Below are 16,141 nucleotides of genomic sequence, written 5' to 3'. Positions count from 1 at the left end.
CGCTCATCCTTACCGCTCCGGGAGTCTGTTTGTTTGTTTTTTTATCTGCAAATTCTGAATAATTTTTTGTATGAAGCTTTTAAATACTGGTCCTCTTCATGCCTAAGCTGAGGATGTTGTAACGATTAGAACAGCAATAGACCCAAAGTAGAACACGTTCCGTTGTCAAAAAAATCTGACCGTTTGATCTGATAAAGCTTTGGGTCATTCAATTGCAAAACAACCCAGGAACATAGTGGATGAGAAGCGATTATATACATTTGTTGGCGCTTCTCTGTAGGTTATTGGTAACACCAGTTAATTGATAACCATAGAAATGGCCCCCTTCCTCTTTAATATTAGAGGTTTGGGAGGCGGTTTAAAGGTGAAGGTAGGAGAAAGATATAAGATTTGTTGCTGCTTGTGCATATCTATATAAAAAAAAAAAAAATATATATATATATATATATATATATATATATATATATATATATATATATATATATATATATATATATATATATAATATATATATATATATATATATATATATATATATATACACGCACACACATATATTCAGTGGATTTTATATTTTCAGATACCCCAACTTGGATTTTGGGTGGAAAAGGTCAATTGACAGCAAAACCTTCATCTCGAGCCTCCATTCCCCAGCGTCTGACACGGATAGTGATAGTCAGCTCTTTCCTTCGCCGGTCCCCGATCGTGCTGCTAAAGCGTGTTCCCCTGCAGAAATCCACAACCAAATCTCTGTGAACTGCTCCACCTTCTCTCCGAAATCCCCGAGCAACCCCCAGGCAGCACGGACCTCTGGCGACCAAAAAGTGGTTAACGGTGTCTCCTGCAATGGTCTTTCCAATGGCAGTTATGATATTTGTCTTGAGAGTCCTCTGTCTTGCTGCAGACAGGATCTACCTGTTCAATCCTCTACCTCATTTCCCATTGAGAATATACCTGTTGAGAACCAGCGCATGGCCACCAGTGAATGTACTGACGTTAATGCTACCAAACCTACCTCAGATGGGTGTCCCCGATTGTCAGAAGGCAAGCTTTCGCCAGAGGCGGCTACTGCTAGGAATGGTGGAAAGTGTGAAAACGGGACCTCTAACGGGTACTCCTCAAAAACTCTCGGGCCAAACCCTGGTCTCATTCTACAGGCTTTGACGCTGTCCAACGCCAGTGATGGGTTTAACTTGGAGCGTCTGGAAATGTTGGGTGATTCTTTCCTGAAGCATGCCATAACCACCTACCTGTTCTGCACTTACCCAGATGCACACGAGGGACGACTTTCCTATATGAGAAGCAAGAAGGTCAGTCGTACGTTTAGTGTATACTCTTGAAGCTGGTAGGGTGGTGTATTGTTCCAAATGTCAGGGATATCATAGTTTTGTTAATTGTACAGCACAATATGTTATCATAAAGTGTTCTAGATAGAGACTTGTGATTGGTTGCATAGTTATGTTATACTGCAAGCGGACGTTCTGATAGTAAAGACCTGCAGGAACATGAATGTTCTAGGGATGTAGAACCATACACCAGGTGCCTGGTGGACTTGGGGCTTGTTTATAACTGTTTTCCTCAGTGTAGTATTAACTGTTCTAGTTTTGCTTTGGACTCTTTGTTTTCTGTTATTCTTTTGTTTTCTTATTCTTTCGTTTTCTTTCTCTTGTTTTCTCTTGTTTTCTATTGTTTTTTTCTTTTGTTTTCTCCTTTCTTTTGTTTTCTCCTTTCTTTTGTTTTCTCCTTTCTTTTGTTTTCTCCTTTCTTTTGTTTTCTCCTTTCTTTTGTTTTCTCCTTTCTTTTGTTTTCTCTTTTGTTTTCTCTTTCTTTCTCTTGTTTTCTCTTTCTTTCTCTTGTTTTCTCTTTCTTTCTCTTGTTTTCTCTTTCTTTCTCTTGTTTTCTCTTTCTTTCTCTTGTTTTCTCTTTCTTTTGTTTTCTTTAAATTTAAATCTTTTTAAAATTTTTTTTATTAAAGTGTCCTGTTTGCAATTATTATATATATATATATATAATGTCTACTGTCCGTTTGTGTGTCTCCGAAACACTGCCATCTGTTGTCAGCGAGTGAAACTACATCTTTCTCTCTCATACATGCACACAGAGGCAATCACAAGGTAGCAGACTAGATTTCAAAGCATTTGCTTAGAGCGGGCTTACTAATTGCAACATAATTTGTAGGATGTCTAAACTTTTAAGTGTCCCTCTTCAGGCTCCTAAAATGTTCAGTATTATGGACCGCCCATTACACTTATCTTAAGTTTCCTGCTGTCACTAAATGATTTCTGGCTTTTGGTAAAGCAGACTCTGACATTTGTGTCTCTCCCAAATTAGTGTTGCGCTAAGTGAATAAGTAATAATGAAAACACTGTTTATAGATTTAATTTGTCAATTAGTGACCGCATCATCCAGAAGAGCACACGTTGTACCACTTTTACCCCTTTCACATCACAAAGCCGGCTCCAGAGCTTTTACGTTAAACCCAGGTCACCCGTTACACAGAGGGCAATCTAACCTATAAGAACGGTTTAGCCCAGGTTCGAATTGCCGGGTCAGTCGATCCGAGTTCTAAGCTTTGGTGCTTTCACACCGCACCTTGACCTGGGTCGACACATCGCCAACCTGGCAATAAACCGAGGTGCAGTGTGAAAGGGGTGTCTGTGTAAAGTTCCTGTGTTCTCCAGGTCCGCATGCCACTGGTGCCCTTGCACTAGCAGATCTTGAATCAGGGACCAGTGTGTCTTCAGGTGCACAGCCCTACTGGGCAGTGCTGGTTTTGTACCTGCACATGCAGAAATTTGGATTTCAGTTGGGACTTCAAACATCCTCATTGGCCAATCAAACCCTGGCTTCTCTTCCCATCTTTCCCAGCAGCAGATGTACTGGGCAGCTGTTTCAGTAGGGTGGTACTGATAGCATAACCTTACTATAGCTACCTGTCACGTCTGGGTGTATGGGCAGCTCCAGCGGGTAAAGCCTGTGCACAGTACAGATGAGTGTAGCGAGGTGCAGAGTCCATTTCTCTGATCTCCTCTGGGACTAACCGCTGCTCCTGTTTCCCCACCAGGTCAGCAACTGTAACCTCTACCGACTCGGGAAGAAGAAAGGCTCGCCGAGCTGCATGGTCGTGTCCATATTCGATCCACCCGTGAACTGGCTTCCTCCTGGGTACATTGTAAACCAGGATAAAAGCACCTCAGAAAAATGGGAAAGTAATGAAACGGTGAGTACGAACTGAGATTTGGTATCAATCACAAAAGCAGGCTCTGCAAAATGAAATATAACACATCTGTATCACGCCCCAGGGACCGCAGCACAGTTTATGCAAGGGAGCAATGGCCCATTTTAATTGCAAATTTTTTTTTTTTTTACAATAGAGAAATGTAAACCCTGATGGAAAAATTCCTATGTTCTCTGTATCCATTTATGATTTCATTTCTGATGGTCTGTCGCTGATGTGCTGCGGCGCGGGGACTGACGGTCTGTCGCTGGTGTGCTGCGGCACGGGGACTGGTGGTCTGTCGCTGGTGTGCTGCGGCACGGGGACTGGCGGTCTGTCGCTGGTGTGCTGCGGCACGGGGACTGGCGGTCTGTCGCTGATGTGCTGCGGCACGGGGACTGACGGTCTGTCGCTGGTGTGCTGCGGCACGGGGACTGACGGTCTGTCGCTGGTGTGCTGCGGCATGGGGCCTGGCGGTCTGTCACTGGTGTTCTGCCTCATGGGGCCTGGCGGTCTGTCACTGGTGTGCTGCCGCACGGGGACTGACTGATTCACTGGTGTGCTGCTTCATGGGGACTGACTGACTCACTGGTGTGCTGTAGGGGACTGGCAGTCTGTCACTGGTGTGCTGCAGCATGGGGCCTGACGGTCTGTTGCTGCTGTGCTGTATGGACTGTGCCTAGGAGGTGTAGCCTATTTTCTGGCTGTCTGTCACTGGTGTGCTGCAGCACCAGTACATTGGACTGCCCCGGACAGCACAAGCCAACCAGCCCAAAGCATCACCTTAATGATAGGTTGCTTAGTTATTTTTTTTCCTACTCCCGTTTCCCAAGATTTCATCGTTCCATATAGGATTTAACAAAGATCATGTTTCCTACATTTTGCCATTCGTGGTGTAATCTTTACTTTCTATCTTTGGATCATTTTCGGGTTTCTTGTAGTGGCCAATCCGTACCAGAACAGAGCTTATTGTTTGTTTTGCTGTTTATACATGACATAGTTTGGCGCCATCTGAGCGTTTCAGCGGGCTGTATGTGTTCTATGATTGATTTTATTTATTTTACAATAGCAGTAGTTTAGAATGTTAAATAATCTAAAAAAAAAAGAAATCTCAGAATAAACGATTGCAAATTTTTTTTTAATTTATTTATTTTTCCGCCCCAGCTGATTAGGAAGGCTTTCAACATTTTACTAGACCGTGTTACATAAGTTATTATATTTATATAAATGAGCCCATTCCTCCCTCGGAGTTGGTCTGATAAGTAATCTAGACGGCGGCCTCTTCACTGTACTCTGACAATGTCGCAGGCTTAGAACTTTGGTGTAGATCAGGGGCTGTCATTGGAGAGCCCGCTACGCTCAGTAAATGATTGGGGAGCACCCACCGGCAAAAACGTAAGCCGGCGCCCCTGCTGTAACCCATACCTCTAGTACCTACTACCCAGGTTTGTGTAGCCTTTACCAGCCAGTCGGGTGGTAAACATAGCAATACCGTACTGAGAACAGCTGGTTCTACACCACTTGTGTCAAGCTCATGGCTCTCTAGCTGTTGTGGAACTACACATCCCAGCATGCCCTACCACCTTTTTAGCAATCCATTATATAAAATTTGTGGCAGAGCTTGCTGGGAAGTGTAGTTCCACAACAGCTGGAGGGCCACAAGTTTGACACCACTGTTCTACACTGACCGCATCCTAATGTAGAGACGCTTGTTTTGACAGTTGTGGACCTGGGTGCAAGCCATCTCTAGAAGCAGCAGAGACTCTGCAACCTCATAGGCTGTTTTACATGTGATTGAAAAATGACTATTGGTTTTATTGTACGTGCAGGCCAGTGACAGCGTCACAGCTAATGGCAAGATGGATGAAGACTTTGATGACGACGAGGACGAAGATCTCATGTGGAGGAACCCTAAAGAAGAGCCAGATTTTGATGACGACTTTCTGGAGTATGACCAAGAACACATAAAATTCATCGACAGCATGTTGATGGGTTCTGGGGCTTTTGTGAAGAAGATCCCCCTGTCTACGTTTTCAGCTCCTGACCCAAGTTATGAATGGAAGGCGCCGAAGAAGAGCACCTTGGAGAATACGCAGTTCACACCAGAATACGACGACTTCGATTACAGCTCTTGGGATGCCATGTGTTACCTAGACCCCAGCAAGGCCGTGGAAGAGGACGATTTCGTGGTGGGCTTCTGGAACCCGTCAGAAGAAAACTGTGGGGTGGATGCAGGGAAACAATCCATTTCCTATGACCTCCACACCGAGCAGTGTATAGCGGATAAGAGCATAGCCGACTGCGTGGAGGCCCTGCTAGGCTGCTACCTGACCAGCTGCGGCGAGCGGGCTGCCCAACTCTTCCTCTGTTCACTCGGATTAAAAGTCCTCCCAGAGATGAAAATGTCCAACGGCTGTTCTGGCTCAAGCGGAGGGGATGGTGAAACGATTTCGGATAGGTCGCCCTGCAAAGGCGTTGAATACGGTTATTTAAAAATCCCCCCCAGGTGCATGTTTGACCACCCTGATGCCGAAAAAACTCTAGACCACCTGATATCCGGATTTGTGAACTTTGAAAAGAAAATCAACTATTCGTTTAAAAACAAAGCGTACCTGCTCCAGGCCTTTACCCACGCCTCCTACCACTACAATACTATTACTGGTAAGCTAAATGTTAATCAATGATCCGTTTTTCTTCTGCCTCAACCGTCACAGTATGAACGGTGTCGTTACCGGTTTTGGAAGGCGTGAACGTCGTTCCAGCCCTTGTGGAAGTATCAAGGCCAAGCTACCATGTGTCCATCCACTTTGGGTTTACAGTCACTACTTCACTAAGAATGATCAAGAAATGGTCTGATTCACACGTGTCTGCTATTCCGATGTTGATGCTAATCAATGTTTTAAGAAGCTGTGGCATATCTGGGTGTGGTAGACATGCAGCTGACCTTTTGTGGGCAGGGGTTCGAAGGGTACGGGTTCCAGATGCATCAGCATCTTTTCACTAAAGACAACTACTGTGGCTTTTGCAGTTTCGAAGTCGAAACAGCTGCTGCTAAGTGTCAACCTCCTGATTCAGATCCACAGTTTCTAGTGTCTATTGTGAGATTTTAGGCTAGAAGGTTAGCACCCACAGAGAATAAGGGGCGTATTCAATCCTGGATTCCAACTGTGGGAATCCTGCCCCATTTTCGACCAGCTTGAAAGTTTATTGGCAAGAGGAATTCAATGTTCCGCCTGTCGAGTTCCGGAAAGGGGGCGTGTCAGCAAAAAAGGCCACAGATTGTCGAGATCCGATCGTGAACTCGACAACCCACAGCCGTTTCCGACAAAACAGATCTGACTGGTTTGAAAGCCAGATCTGTTTTGTCATGTTCCGCCTTCAGTGCTGTCTGAAACGACCGCATTGAATAGGCTTCCGCCAATATTTCCCCCTTTCGGAAATAGCGGATGGGATTGAATACCCCCCCTAAGAATCCAGTATGACTCGTTTTCTTCGAGCCTGTCAGTTAGACTAGAGTTCCCCAAACTCCTCCTCCACAGTCCAGGTTTTAAGGATATCCAGGTGACTTTAATTAGTACCTCCCTCCATTTTGTTTTAAACCATTTTGGTATCAACCATGGCTATCCATAGAACCTGGATTTTAATGGCAACTGTGAAAGTGTGAGTTAAACTCTGATTGCCTAACTACATAGGTTCTAGTGTGAGTGTCAACATTTCTTATATGTCGACGCCAAAATGTTGATAAGTCATTACATGTAGCGGTATAATCCAGAAACGCATATCTGTATATAGGTCGTTAGCACTGCAATTGAGACCTATTTCTGGGAACATTGCGCTCATTAAGAGAATTTAACCCTTTGCCAACATCTCTGTGAGAAACGTTTAAAATATCTGCAAAAAATGCCAGCGTTGCTCACATTTGTTATATAAATTCAAATAAAAAATGTTGTGTAAAAAAAAAAAAAAATTATATATATATCTATATAATTTCCTGTATAAGGTGAACATTACAGGTTATTATGATGAATACAAATGTTTGCCAGTTTTCAAAAATATTTTGTCAAAAAAATGACTTCGCACTCAAAGGGTTAATATACAGAATTAATGTTTTTTTTGTGTTGTTCAGGTTGTACATTTTTGTTACTGTTTTTATTAGAGCATTTCTTTACGGCTGTAGAGTTGGATTTGTTTGACCTATTATGACACCGTTTCCCGATTTTCACTCTTCCCGCCTTTTCAGACTGCTACCAGCGTTTAGAATTCCTCGGAGATGCCATTTTGGACTACCTCATTACCAAGCACCTTTATGAAGACCCGCGGCAGCACTCCCCCGGAGTCCTGACCGACCTACGTTCCGCTCTTGTCAATAACACCATATTTGCATCATTAGCTGTGAAATACGACTACCACAAGTACTTCAAGGCCGTCTCCCCTGAGCTGTTCCACGTCATTGATGACTTCGTCCAGTTTCAGCTGGAGAAGAATGAGATGCAGGGGATGGACTCGGAGGTGAGTCTCCTGTCTGATCATAGTACAGCCGGCGCTTCCAGGGTTTGATAGTTTTATCCAGATAATCTAACAGAGAGATGCTCACACGAGTGCCAACGTTATCCCTCTCACTGATATAACATCCAACTTCCAGTCCATAAATTAAGTTACATTCCATTAGTAAATCCAACTTTCCCCCGGGATCCTGGATTTGTGTCTCTGCCGGAATAAAGATCTCCTCGATATCCATGAAATGACCATTTAACCCTTTGTTGCATGATTTATTTTATGTTTTAAATATTTTCATGCTTCTTGTAGTGACCAGGAAAAATAATGAAAAAAAAAAATCACAGGCAAAAAAATAAGATTTATTTTGAAAAATATTAGCTCTGTAGCAAATAGTCTATAACATGAAACGGCTGACTGAGTTTCAAGTGTTATTATAGTGAGATGTTTGGGTATGTAGCAAATTTGCTACAGTATGCAACGAAGGGTTAACCCCTTGAGTGGCGGGATTTGCTAGGGCAGGATAAACCTACCAGGGCAGTTTGTCCTGCCCCAGCAATACTCGCCACTCAAGGGCAGCAGCCAGTTTCGATTTCCCCCCGAAGACCCATCCCCTCGCGTGCTGCCGCTGCAGGAATAAATAATTTGATGATCGCCAACCATTGATTCATTTCTCCTGCCTTTTTCAAATATAAATCCATTAAGAATGACTTATGTTTGCTGCTGCTGGGACAAAGACAGGGCCGGCGGCTGAGGTCTTGTGAGGTCAGCTGCGGCCCCCCCAGCAGGCATTGGCCCATCCGCGTAAACATGGGAACGCCCACTTTTTTCCGAAACTGATGCAAGGCATACTGCAATGTGTAGTTCATCAACAGCTGGAGCTCCGCTTATTGCCCACCCCTGCCTTAGGTGGCCACAGTTTGGACATGCCTGGTTTAAGGTACCATTTATTCCAGTCCCAAACACTGCAACTCTAAAGGATTATACAGATCGGAAAAATTGGGATCGTTATCTAGATCATTTTATCTAGCATAAAAATGTTTCTTTGAGGCTTATTTCAGTTTCCGCTTTGGCAGGCAAGGAGGTGGGAAGACAATTACTGCTTGCAGTCAGGAAAGCCTAGGTCCAAATCGATGTCACTCACTGAGCACATATTAGACGTTTCTGGATATTTGGCCCACAATGCACTGGGGGATTGATTATATTGTTGGAGCTAGATTTTCAGGTTCGCCGCTTCCTGTTTGTCGAACTCTGTTGCTCAATAGCTGGGAGGTGAATTCTAAGACGACTCTGGAGTCTTTGCCATTTACTGGGTCTTAATCAACACAGGACTGGATAGGATTGCTAGCCTCTGACAGGGTGAGCAAAACCATGCTTCAAAACTGCTTCTCCAGGAGAAGAATACAGGGATGAACTACGTCTCTGTGCGGAAGTTCCCATAGACCTCTTCCCAGTTGGCCCATCATCTCCTATTCCTACAGGGATAGCCTGGATCATTTAGTGAAATGAAGTTCACTTAAGATTCAGATCTCTGTACACTGTGCGTTTGTCCAGAAGAGGCCCGTGCTCTTAACGGAGGTAGCGAAACTCTTTTAACTCGGGTTTAAATCATGGCCGCTATCAGTGGAGGAAATAGCGGTCTCAGCCTACTCAATGCTGCTGTTTCTGACCATATTGAATTCAGATTATGAAAAAAACGATCCTACTTAAAGTCTGAGTTGTTTTGTCTGAAACGGCCGCAGATTGTTGAATACACGGCTGTTTTTTGACAACCTGCGGCCAGAACATTGAATTCTGGCTGTCCAGTTACAGTCGAGCCATAGGGATGTTCCGACAGTCGGAATCCCAGATTGAATACAACAACACCCCCCCCCCCCCATGGATGACTGATCTCTTCACTAGCTGGTGGATGTTTTCGGGAGAATTAAAGAGGTGTTCAGTGTAGGAAAGCTGTGATCTTCTAGCGTTCATTATAGCACCCTGCATTGTTCAAGACCCATTCAGTTCCTCTTTCCTGCCTGGGAGGTGTTTTCTGCTGTGGTGCTTGTAGCACTGATATGTCTGTATTTCAGCACTGATATGCAGCCAAGAGCGTACACAGCTTAACCACTGGGTAAGCAGAGCGCCACTGTTGGAAACTACAGTATACTACGCTGTAGCAAGGATTATAGTTTAGGTTTGGGCATGTATAAACATTGATTATTCTTTGACTCCAACTTTGTTATACACACGATTGGACAGGGATTACAGTAATATAGAGGTAAGCGAATGCTAGATATAGCCTTATGTGATATATAGTCACTCTAGAAACGCTGTCTATCATGTCTTTGCTCATTGTCAATCATAGTTTCAGACTTGGCCCCTCCCTGACCAATGTTCCGATGTCCCAATTCTACATTATGTCCGGTACTGGGCCAAATCCACTCGCTTATTGGGGGTTCAAGGAATTGTCGCATATGAATAGGACACTAGGGTTCTGTCCGGAGAGTAGGGCATCATGGGTAAGAGACAAAAAGCAGGGCAGCCTAGCGAAGGAGGTGCTCTGCTAATAGGTTTGGTAACATTGGGTATTTTCCCACCAAATCGGTAAAGTCTTTTACGTAGTGATAGAATATACATTAAGCAGGGAATACTAGGAAGAAGGGAAATGAGATTACATAGTACTGTAGACAATATTCATTTATATGTCAATCCACAGTTAAGAAGATCAGAAGAGGATGAAGAAAAAGAGGAAGACATTGAAGTCCCAAAGGCGATGGGGGACATATTTGAGTCGCTTGCCGGAGCTATCTACATGGACAGCGGCATGTCGCTGGAAACCGTATGGCAGGTGTACTACCCAATGATGCGGCCATTAATAGGTACTTTTTTTTTTTTCTTCTGTGCACGTCTATAAAAAAACATTGCGGGAACGTCGGCGCGGGAGTTTGGAGGCTCCTTTTTACTTATCGATATCAAGTTTTCATGTGATGTTGACAGCCGGCCTTCCATACATGTTACACTATTGGAATACCGCAGTCATTTAAACTTGGCCTTTTAAGTGGTCCATTGAAAACAGATGCGGCAGTAAGGCGATACAACAGTCCATGCTCTTGGTTATCAGTCATAGGATAATCCCACGTGCCAGTGTGTTAGAAAACTAAATTTTTTTTTTTTGTAAAAGAACACAGGCAACTATCTGCAGGTGGCAACCCCCCAACCCAAAGCAGTGGCCTATTGCTGCCATACCACCTTTTATGGGGGTATTCCATCATGTCCGGATTTTTTGGCCGGCCCCAAAAATCCGAACATCCCTATTCACTGCGGTTGTTTTCGGATGGCTTTTCCACCAATACAGATTCAACTTTTGTGGAACGCGTGCCGGGCGAGTAATTCTCTGAACTGTGGTTTTTCCCAGCATGCAGAGTTTTCCAACAATCTCAAAATCAGCACTTGGATTGAACAGGGCAAATCGTCTAAGTGCCAATTTTTCGGACTGTCTAGTAGGTGCTAGCTCCGCTTTAAGCACCATGTTTTTAAAAATAGCAGCTATCGTTTTAATACTCCAATTAAGAGTTTATTGGCTAATTGTTGGCTGTTCAAATAAAATCTTCTGTTTTCCGTTACAGAAAAGTTTTCCGCTAATGTTCCCCGATCCCCTGTGCGAGAATTATTGGAAATGGAGCCAGAGACCGCAAAATTCAGGTGAGCTCAGACCTGTACATACATGAGGGCCTGGAGTGTTCTTATTATGTTTAAAAAAAAAAAAAAGCTTTGCTTTAACCCAACTTTATAGATACATTTGTGCGCAGGCTCCACCGAAGCCTCTGGTGGCGACAGGAGTTTGCACAGACAAACAAAAATTAAAGTGGCAAAGTTAGAGATTTTAGGGTTCTCCAGCTAAAATGCGGCCATATTTAAGTTTCTGGGAAAAGAGTGGAGCATGTCATTTGTAATCTGACCAAAGCAGCGCTTCTCAAGTGATTTTCAAGCAAGCGTCTGCTTTCAAAAATCAGTCATTTTGTACTTGACCGTATTTATTGCAATTAGGAAATGTAATTCATGGGCAGTGTTTTTTTTCATCTAATTTTTTTTTTGCAGTCCGGCTGAGCGAACTTACGACGGCAAGGTCCGGGTCACTGTGGAAGTCGTAGGAAAAGGAAAATTCAAAGGGGTGGGCAGGAGTTACAGAATTGCCAAATCAGCAGCTGCTAGACGAGCCCTCAGGAGCCTCAAAGCGAATCAACCTCAGGTCGCAACCAGCTGAGAAATTTGTACACCGCTGCAGTGCTGAGCGCGAAGCTCAACCAGCAAGAACTTAACATTTACCTGTGACGTCTAGAATCCAACGGTGTTGAGGAACCAATTAAAGACGGAGCGATGTTTCAGCCTGTTGCAGATAACGAAAAACACGTGTATTATGGAATTCGGGACCCGCAACTAGACCCTAGCAGGTGCTCTGCCGCGGGGAGCAGAGTACACACACACACAATGCCGTCACCTGCCCTGACTTCTGTTATGTCTGATCACATGCTTTATCCATGAAATCTAGCAAGTCTTGAAAGCGGCCTGCATTCTGTCTTAGTAGTTGTGTTCATGGTTGGGTTTTGTTCAGATTTGGGCAATTGAAGAGAGAGTTTATGTACCTTCTGAATGAAAATCTATATACAGTATGTATATTTTATTCTCATTCACATTTTCAAAGATCTGTTTTTAGAAGCTGAATGCGATAATCTGGTCGGGGTGGGGGGGGGGGGGTTTCTGTTTTACCATTTTTGTCCACGCTGAGTGCAGCAAACTGTATAAAAAAAAATACTGACACACGACTAACATTGCACTTACAGGGGGGGCACTTTTGTGTCAAGGAACGAGAGCGGATGAGTGTTACTAAGCGGATGGATCAAAAGAAAACTACCCCCCCCCCCCACACCCGTTTTAAAATTCCTTAACCCTTTTAGTGCCAACATCTGAGATGTGCAAAATATCCGCTAAAGATTCCAGCGTCCCTCGTATTTGTTATATAAATTCAAATGAAAAATATTGCATATAAATTATATTTCCTGTATAAGGTAAGATTACAGGTCACTATGATGAGTACTTGGCACTCAAAGGGTTAATGACCAAATTCTACTACCTTTTTATAGGGAAGAATTTCACTCCTATTGTTAATTCGAACAGATCTAACCATGTCTGGCTTCATTGTACATGCGGTAAATCTTGTAGATTCTCAATATGTTCGTGAGGCTGTGATTTGGAACTATATTTTTATCGGTCCTTGTGATGGAAAATGTATGGGTGCATTTCTAGAAGAGATAAAAAAAAAAAAAGACTAGAAACATCCGCTTGAAAGGAATTCCCGAAACGCGTGAAGTTTCCAGATGAATGCTGGGACGTTTTGGAGCGTTCCAGTTTCACAAAGTAAACCTATCAAGTGTAAGATATATATGCAGAGGTAATTTAATCAGCAACGTAACTGAGAGCTCCGATCCGCTTTGTTATCACTTTGTGTGACTGCACGTCCGTTTTACCACCAAATGATTTCGGGATTTGTTAAAAACAAAAACGAAAAAAAAAAAATGTATGTGAATGAAAACTGCTTTTATCTGTGATTTGTTTAATCGATTTTTTTTTTTGTCTTGGTTGGAAGGGGGTAGTTAGCTATAGTGTCTTTCTTTTGTGATTTTTTTTATTTTTCCTTACTGGTGGGGGAGGAGTTTAGCCTAAATTTCTGTAGTTTAGTTCATGTAGACGTCTTCACTTGAATACCTCATTTATGCTTTTTTTTTTTTTCTATGTTCTCCCCCCCCTCACTTCTGCATGCTTTTATATTTTACCTTTTTGTCTCGGTGCTATGTTTATTGTATAATGCTTAAAAGGCGTATATTTTTTTCCCTTTTTATTTGCACTGTAACTATATTACCTCTTCAATTTACCGGTTCCCTTTAAAAAGTGAATGAAAAAAATGTACTTGGGGATGCGTTCAGCCACCCTTAAATTATGAGAGGTTTGCTGCAATTTTGTCCCACTTTTGCTTGAACTACAAAACGAGGGGTGTTCCCAAAACCCAGCTGCAATGCATAGTTCTATAGGCGGTCTCTCGTGTGTGTTAAATCGCGTGCATTAGTGTTGCTTAATTGGTCCACACAGGGGAGTTGGGTTACCTTTAACACTCAGCGTACATACTGTGATTGCATTTCTGTTTAGGGCAATATACCTGTCACATTTAATTAGAACATCCGTATTAGACTTACAATACAATGAATTATTGAAAAGCTATAGGATTTAGTGGCGCTTTTTCGTACACAGAGGATGGAACCTGTCAATTCAATAACAGTCGGTGACGTCCCTGAGAAACTGCGGCTGCTACGTTAAAGGTTTTGGCAAAAGGGCAGACTTTAAATATTTTTGACAGCCTGATGTCATGTTTTCCACCATCGTACATGGAGGAAGCTAGCAGTTGGCTGCAATCCTTTGTGAAGATGGCAAACTAAACTAGAGTCCTTTTTGTAGTCTGCAGTCTCGTTTACTTTAAAAAAAATAGTGGTTACATTTTTTTTTTTCTTTTTTTTTTTTTTGATCTTGCGCGGGATAGGGGAATAATGCATGTAGTTTACGGGGAACCCAAACAAAGATATGATAGTCATTAATAAACCTTTCGTTAGAACATATAGGGGGATATTCAATCCCGGGACACGACTGTCGGGACCCTGTCCCGTTCTCAGCCCGCTCATAAGCAAATCGTCAGGCAAGATTCAATGTCCCGCATGCCAAGTGCCGAAAAGGGGGCGTGGTCGAGAGAAACTACTCTAGATCATCGAGATCCGGTCGTGAGCTTGACAATCCACGGCCGTTCTCGGCAAAACGAGCCAACTTTTAAAGTTGGCCTCGTTTTGGTGAGACGCCTCGTCAATGCTGTCGGGAGATGCACCCACTGCTATTTCCCCCATCCGAAATAGCAGCGGGGGATTGAATATCCCCCTAAATTTGCAATTATCCACAATAATGATAAAAAAAAAACATTAACCGTGCTTGCATTTTGCTAATTACTTACTAGAAATGGTGTAAGAAAGAACTTTAAATGAAATGTCTATTTGTAGAGATTAATAGTTTTTTTTTTTTTTGCCCGATTCCTCCGTAATGAAAAGAGAAGTAAATATTATAAAAATATACATTATTTTTTTTATTGTTCTTCCAAGAAATTTCCGGGAGAGATGGGCAGACCTTACCCGAATATAATTATCCGGTAGTATAATGTAGAGGCGAATTGGAAAATCCCCTGTGTATTCACTACCGCTTTTAAATCTAAATATATGATCTGCACATTCAGGTTTTTTTTGTAATGTGATCGGAATTACGCGGCCTACCGGCGCAACCTTGTATTGGGTTACCTGACCTTATGATGGCTACTTTCACAAAGTTGTATTTTGAATCTTAACAATGGCCTCACAGGTCGCCAAACTGTATTGTCACGCGCTAGTTGCTGCGTGGCCTTTTTTCTTTTGTCTAAACCTCATGTTGGCACTTCCTCTGCCCTCTGAAAGTCCGATCTGTATAACCCTCCACCAGGCGATTGCAATAGTAGTGTTCAGGGGGGACAAAATGGAAAATGCAAAATACAAGTTTCCGTAAAACAAGTTTCCGTAAAAAAAAAAAAGTATGGGAATAGAGGATTATATTGCACCCATGGTCATTCTAATGTCCGCAAAAGCATTCTGGAGATGTGATTTGGTGAACTGTGTATTTTTTGACAGTCTTAGATTTACAATACTGTACTTTGAATAGACCTAACTATGCTGCATATATATATATATATATAAATGTGTGTGTTTTTAAAGCTATTTTTTTTCCTTTTTTGCTGTTTATGTAGCACAATAAGCATTGCACTTGGTACCGTGCTTTACCTCATTTCAGAATGACTCTATGCTTAACGACGGGGATGAGAGCGTAACGTGGTTCAGATTTTGCTGTCATTTTGATCTGAAAATAGGATCATGTCATGCCTGCATTGTGTCATAGTCTTGCACAACTAACACCGTTCCATTATGTCATTTGCAAAGCAAGAAATTCTGCTTTATTCTTTAGTCAAATGAACATCTGGATTATGTGTACTACAGTTAGTCTTTGGATGGATATATATGTAATATGGTTTTGTTTTTGCCCGTGAATTATGAAGGAGCAGAGAACTGCAGTATCTCACACAGTGATATGTTTTAGAACCCTAAAGGTGGCTACACACTGAGTGATTTTCCCGGGGGGAGGATGACTTTCAATAGCAGTAGTAGTACGCTATGAATGCCCCAAGTGCCAACCAATCACCACCTAACTAATTTTTCAAACACAGCCTGTAACACTGCAGCCGATTGGCTGGTACTGTACCTCTCTTCACTTTTCTCCAAGGTTTAGTAAATAGTGAGTAGTCTTAAAATGTTATAGGTTAGTATAGGGTTAGAG

The 16,141-nt window shown here is 42.7% G+C and overlaps 1 protein-coding gene across 3 annotated transcripts in view; it reads left to right on the top strand.

Annotated features, from left to right (window-relative positions):
- The window catches only part of DICER1 (dicer 1, ribonuclease III), a 45,408-nt gene extending 30,084 nt beyond the window's left edge, over positions 1–15,324 (top strand). For all 3 annotated transcript variants that reach the window (XM_083166681.1, XM_083166680.1, XM_083166682.1), the window contains exons 23-29: positions 581–1,310; positions 3,065–3,220; positions 5,047–5,878; positions 7,458–7,726; positions 10,410–10,572; positions 11,320–11,395; positions 11,792–15,324. In XM_083166681.1, coding sequence (XP_083022807.1) covers positions 581–1,310; positions 3,065–3,220; positions 5,047–5,878; positions 7,458–7,726; positions 10,410–10,572; positions 11,320–11,395; positions 11,792–11,957 — 2,392 coding nt within the window. In that variant the 3' untranslated portion in view covers positions 11,958–15,324. The remainder of the gene's footprint in view (positions 1–580; positions 1,311–3,064; positions 3,221–5,046; positions 5,879–7,457; positions 7,727–10,409; positions 10,573–11,319; positions 11,396–11,791) is intronic.
- Positions 15,325–16,141: the final 817 nt, after the last annotated feature.

The sequence above is a fragment of the Crinia signifera genome, chromosome 12, assembly GCF_055691185.1.
Source record: "Crinia signifera chromosome 12, ASM5569118v1, whole genome shotgun sequence".
Lineage (NCBI taxonomy): Eukaryota > Metazoa > Chordata > Amphibia > Anura > Myobatrachidae > Crinia > Crinia signifera.
Note: the sequence above shows the minus strand (reverse complement) of the source record. Positions and strands in the feature narration are given on the sequence as shown.